Raw genomic sequence first — 6,306 nt, forward strand, 5'->3', positions numbered from 1 at the left:
AAAAAAATTATGAAATTAAATTTGAAACCAAAGATGATTTATTTAACTTTTTTTATTTTTAAAGACAAAATTGTAAAAAGGTCATGAAAATGTTATTTGAACCAATATTTGAGTGGTGAAAAAAAGTATGGTGTAGAAAAATGAAGTGATTTAGAAAGAAGGGCAGTTTGGGCATTACAGAAATGGAGAATGTGAATGCAAAATAAAAAAAAAATGAAAGTCTTAAATACACGGGGGGACAGGCTCACATCACACTGACCTGTTAATCTAAATAAAAACACATCATAGATTAACTTCAATGATTAAAGGTCAATGCAAGAGCCATGTTCATGTCCTGTTTGGTCATTTTAACTCAATGTGCCCAACTGCCACTGAAATCCAAAACCCCAAAAATATCATCAAAGAAAAAGCATGTAAAAGATAAACTTCATCTTCTCCCTCAGAAAGAAAGAAAAAAAAAACACAATAATTTTTTGAAAGTGAAAAAGAAAAGAAGAAAAGAAAAAGCTGACTTATATGAGTCGGCCTTTAACTAAATTTAGCTGCACAGACAAAACCAAGTTATTATTTCTATCGTCTCTTTGTACACCTGTTCAAAACCCTCTGCACCAGTTATTAATCAGTGTTTATTTTCTCCCTGTATAAAAAAAAATAAATAATAAATACCTGTATATATCTTTCTGTGCCACTTTTTTTTATTACAGTGAGAGAAAACCAAGTGCATGAATTTAGTAATTTACTTTCCCCCAGATCACAACTTTAACCAAAAAAAAAATATAACAATTCAGGATTCCACGTTCAATTAAAATAAAGTCAAGTGCATTAACTCCAACATTACTGATCAATTAGCAGAGTTGAATGGATTTTCTACATGGTGATTCAGAAGCTATATTAAGTACAGGTTATGGTAATTAGTATTAAAGTTAACAAAGTGTATATTTTATTTATTTATGAATTATTAAAAAAGGTAATGAAATTAACCATATTTGATCATTGACCATTTGGATTGCTTTACAAGTGAAATTTAAATTTTAAAATAATCTAAAAGTGAAAAAAGAAAACATTTATTCTGTTTATTACTGACATGTACATACAAACAAATTGAATAAATTGAATAAAGGAAGAAAATAATAAAAATTTGTGAGATTAGTATTACCAGGCAGATCCCACCCAAATAAATTAATAAATTCACCGAACATACACGTTCATACACACATCTATGATAAAACCCATCAAAGAATTCACCACCCTTTTTCTCCTCTTCTTCTCTTTTTTCCCCCACATATTTTTTTTTTCCTCCTCTGTAATTGCCTAGGTTCTGTGCTGTTTTTGAAGAGAGAGAGAGAGGTAGATAGAGACCACAGAAAAAAAAAGGAGAGAGGGGGGGAGAAAGAGAGAGTCCTATGCTGGGGGACTCGGCAGTGCTGGGAACAGGAGGAGGAGGAGGGTCTGGAGATGCAGTGGTGGCAGTAGGTGGGGGTGCTGCATCAGGAGGAGCTCATGACGGTGCTGTTGACGTGGCAGGCGGTGGTGGCGGCGGAGGATCAAATTCAGGGGATGATGAGAGGGGGAGAGTGGAGGAAGGTGACAGGAGCTTTGGTGGGAACAGGTGGCCGAGGCAAGAGACTCTGGCTTTGTTGAAGATAAGGTCGGATATGGACGTGGCTTTTAGAGATGCAAGTGTGAAGGGTCCTTTGTGGGAAGAGGTTTCAAGGTGAGTCATTGAATTTCGTCTTAATTGTTTCGTTTTTGAGGTTGTCTTTCTTCATCACCTTAACTGGGTGGTATGCTGAGTTCAAGTTAGCTGCTTTGGAGATCTGAAAAACTCTCAATTATTGTTCAAGATTTGCTCTTTCATATCTCGGGAATGTGTTTCACTTCAATTCTGTGTTTCTTCTTTACTTTGAGGTTCTCCTTCTTGCTTTCGTTTTGATTTGTTTAATTCACTTTTAGTTTTCGTTTTTTTGTTTGTTTCATTCTTGATTTCTGCCAGCTAGTTCTCTCTCTCTCTCTCTCTCTCTCTCTCTCTCTCTCTCTCTCTCTCATCTCCTGTTTTTTTTTTTCCTTTCTCTAAAGATGGAGTGTTTATGAAACGATGTAATTTAGAGTTGGATATGTGATGTGGTTTTTCTGACATTCATTTTGATACATGTTGCGTTTACCAAATAAGTTGCCAACTTGAATTGGGTCCTCAAAAGCAACATTTTCTTCCACCTTGTTTCAGTTACCCACTCTTGGTGGGAATGAAAGAGGTAGATTGCACAATCTTCTAACTTGGGTTCATGTGTTTTCCATGGGAAGAGTTTCCGTTTCACCAATTCATGGTATTTCGTATTATTAATTTTATTGATATTAATATTATTATTATTATTGTTATTAGTATTATTTAATTAAAGCTTTTACTCCAGTTACATCATCAATTTTGATATTATTATATATTCTCCTTTAATTTCCTTCCCTTGTTTTAAGGTCTGCAGTAACTTCCTTTCCCCTCCATTTCCGTTCATGGGTACTTGAATCCTGAGATGTTTAATACTTTAACTTGCTTTCTTTGTATTATCTTATGCTTCTTTCTTCCATTGCCACCTATATGGCATGAATTTGATGAGATAAGATAACGCCACAAAGCTTGTTTTTTTACTTTGTCTTCTTTTGGGGTTATTATTATTATCAGGAAGCTGGCAGATCTTGGCTACCACAGAAATGCCAAGAAGTGCAAAGAGAAGTTCGAGAACGTTTACAAGTACCATAAGAGAACCAAAGAAGGGCGAAGTGGGAAGACAGAAGGCAAAACTTATCGCTTCTTTGATCAATTACAAGCCCTTGAAAACAACCCTGCAATCCATGCTATCCAATCCCCAACACCACCTTCAAAGCCACCACCAGTAACGACAACACCACTGCCAGCAACACCAGTGTCAATAGTAGTAACAACAACACCCTCTTCAATAATGTCTCTTCCCCCAACCACAACAGTGCCATTGCCACCCGTGTCTAATAACGCCACTGTTCCATCAACAACTACACTCCCTATCCCTCAAGCCATTCTCGCCCTCACAACCTCTTCCTACCCATCATCAAACCCTACAACATACTTCCCAACACAAACACCAAACCCTACAACCAACAACACCAACAACAAGAATCCACCTTCCTTCCCCAACATTCCAACTGATCTCTTGTCCAATTCCAGTTCTTCCTCCACCTCTTCCGAGGAAACAACAACGGAGGGAGGGGGAGCAAGACGCAAGAGGAAGAGGAAGTGGAAGGACTTCTTTGAGAGACTCATGAAGGAAGTCATAGAGAAGCAGGAGGAGCTGCAAAGGAGGTTCCTGGAGGCCATAGAGAAGAGAGAACAAGAGCGTGTGACCAGAGAAGAATCGTGGAGAATGCAAGAGATGCAAAGGATCAACAGGGAAAGGGAGATTCTGGCACAAGAGAGGTCCATTGCTGCGGCAAAAGACGCTGCTGTTATGGCATTTTTGCAGAAGATGGCCGAACATCAGCAAGAAGAAAATAATCTTCAGCCAGCATTGAATACCAACAACAACAACAGCATCACTATTGCTTCACAGCAACCGGTGCCACAAGCAACTCCAACACCAACACCACAACAAAAACAAACAACAACTGTTCCTGAGACCCCACCAGTGCAGTCCTTGGCCCCACAACCACAACAGCAGCAACATCAGGTGCAGCAACAGCAACAACTAGTGGTGACTAATGTGGAAATCAATAAAGCTGATAATAACGGTGAGAATTTGATGATGGGAGCGAGTTCTTCGCGGTGGCCAAAAATGGAGGTACAAGCACTGATAGATCTGAGAACAAACCTGGAAACAAAATACCAGGAAAATGGACCAAAAGGGCCACTGTGGGAGGAGATCTCATCGTTGATGAGGAAAATGGGGTACAACCGGAATGCCAAAAGGTGCAAAGAGAAGTGGGAGAACATCAACAAGTACTTCAAGAAGGTCAAGGAAAGCAACAAGAAGAGGCCTGAAGATTCCAAGACCTGTCCCTATTTTCACCAGTTAGAGGCTCTATACAAGGAGAAGAACAAGGTGGAGGGCCAAATGAAGCCGGAGAGCATGATGGCGCCCCTCATGGTGCAGCCGGAGCAGCAATGGCCTCCTCAGCAAGTGGTGCCACCAGAAATAACCATGGAAGACGCCCAGAATGATCCCATGGACGCGCGGAACCACGAGGATGCTGAGGAGGAGGAGGAGGACAAGGAAATAGCAGATGAAGATGATGATGAAGATGATGAAGGTGGTAGTTATGAGATAGTTGCAAGCAAGCCAGCTTCAGCTGGTGATGGTTCTGCTGAGTGAAACCAACAAATATTGACCCAAAAGTGCATCAATTAGAGTTATGGTGGGTCAAAGACGATGCACGGGTTGTCGGAAAAATGGTGGCTTGGAGGTGAATTCTGGTAGTGGTGGTGGTGGATGGTGATGCGATTGTATTGAAGGTTTTGAAAATGCACGTACTTCAGAATGACACATGGGTATAGGGGTATAGCCAGTAGGGTGGGGGAATCTGGGTTGGAAGTACTTGGTACAATAGCAGCATATAGTCAGTAAGATTATATGTTTTTTTGTTTTGAAAAAGAAATAATTAATTATTTTTTTGAGCTAAAATAAATAAGTTGATGAATGAGAGAAGAGATTAAGATAGAGAAAGGTTCAGACTTGAGAGGTTCAAGTTCAACATACATGAATAAACAAGCAAGCTTGATTAATGTTATTGTAGTAGGCTTTTTACTAAATTTTCATGTTCATGTTGATGTAAATGGGAGAAACAATTTAAATGTTAGGGGGTTTGTCTTTTCAATTTTTGTTATACTCTTCAAATGTTGGCAATTATTTTGTGTCTTTCCTATTTACTTGTACTGTTTATTTTCCTTTAGTTTTTCCTCCGTCTCTCTACAAACTACAAGGAGAATGAGAGAAGAGAATGTTGGTTGAGTATAGCTTTTGGGTGTGGAATATGAGATGAGAAAAAATAAGTGAAATTTTGATGCAGAGAAAAAAAAAATAGGGAAGCAAAAGAGAGTGGTAGTGGAAGAATTAATGGAGGAAAAAAAGAATAAGAAAAGGGAGTTAAATTGTAGGGACAGTGACCGAACCATTTGTGTTGTAACAGGGCCCTTCCCGTAGCAGAAAATGCCAGCATCACACATGGAGTCATAAACCCTTGATGGAGGGTCCACCAGGAGGAATCTTTCGAGGTGTGAGCAACCTCACAGTGTGAAGAGCCTAAAACACTGTACACGGTAACTGTATTGTTTGCAGTGAACACAAAGATATGTGCTTCTCTTCATGGGTGTCAGTACTAAAAAAGCAATGAAGTTTCATCTTCAACGTAGTCTATTGGGTAAACTTTTCTGCTGCCAATTTGGTGAATTTTCTTAAGTTTTCATCACCATCTACGTTAATCACGGTTTTTTCAAAACAATAATGTACATGTGAAAAGAATAAGGGTTATGAACCCAAAAAAAAGTTAAGACTTGATGATGGTAACTTTGCCTTACAATTTGCATCCCCAGAAAAAAGGTATATATATTGGTCGGATTTAGAAGTAATAATGGAGTGCAGAGATTATATATTATGCTCTTGGTATATATATTTTTTTTTACATTGCTTTTGGTATATTTTATATATGTACATGTGAGAGATGCTATACAAGGGAAGAATTCTTAATTCAAGTAGTACAAGACGGCATTTTTCTTATGGATTGGTGGGTATCCAATTCTGCTCTTTATTTTTGTTGCTTTGTTTTTCTAAGGTTTTATGTTATTTTATTTTTAGTATTACAGCCAATGCTGATTATAACCTTACATTCACATGCGTCATTAATTAAAAAAGAAAACTTGTGTTGTTAGTTAGAGTTTATATAGTTTCTTCTGATCCTGCATAATGATTGGTGGGTATCCGGTTCTCTATTAAATTCTTTAACTATAATTATGCTATATATATGCATGTAACTTTTTTTATTATGCAAATTAATTACTGCAATATATTTCTACTGTTAATCTTGTTCTTAAGTTTAATGTGTCTGTAATCTGACTCTTGAAACTTTAAGATTACACAGCTTTTGCTGCCATCCAAATCTCACTTTCAATGTGGTTTTGTTGTTGGTATTTTTGTGCATTTTTGTGAGAAAAATGTTAAACGCTTCGTCATTTTTACTGAGATGTAATATTACTTTATCTGTTCACACAGTTGATATTTATATTCCTTGTAGTTTTTTTTTCCAAGAATAATTTAAATAGTTTTATAAAATTAAGTTAAAAAAATGCAT

At 37.5% G+C, this 6,306-nt stretch overlaps 1 protein-coding gene across 1 annotated transcript; it reads left to right on the forward strand.

Moving 5' to 3' along the window:
* Positions 1-1,163: 1,163 nt before the first annotated feature.
* LOC137837480 (trihelix transcription factor DF1-like) lies at positions 1,164-4,836 on the forward strand. Its single transcript, XM_068646480.1, has 2 exons — positions 1,164-1,714; positions 2,675-4,836. The coding sequence occupies exons 1-2, from the start codon at positions 1,404-1,406 to the stop codon at positions 4,332-4,334; spliced, it is 1,971 nt and encodes a 656-aa protein (XP_068502581.1). The 5' UTR covers positions 1,164-1,403; the 3' UTR covers positions 4,335-4,836.
* The last annotated feature ends 1,470 nt before the right edge of the window (positions 4,837-6,306 follow it).

Source organism: Phaseolus vulgaris, chromosome 4 (genome assembly GCF_000499845.2).
Source record: "Phaseolus vulgaris cultivar G19833 chromosome 4, P. vulgaris v2.0, whole genome shotgun sequence".
NCBI lineage: Eukaryota > Viridiplantae > Streptophyta > Magnoliopsida > Fabales > Fabaceae > Phaseolus > Phaseolus vulgaris.

What these genes read in the sequence shown, in the direction of transcription:
- LOC137837480 (XM_068646480.1), top strand. Translation starts at nt 1,404, where the DNA reads ATGCTGGGGGACTCGGCAGTGCTGGGAACAGGAGGAGGAGGAGGGTCT. An exon ending in TTGTGGGAAGAGGTTTCAAG is followed by an intron (nt 1,715 to 2,674) that starts GTGAGTCATTGA and finishes TATTATTATCAG; the next exon opens with GAAGCTGGCAGATCTTGGCT.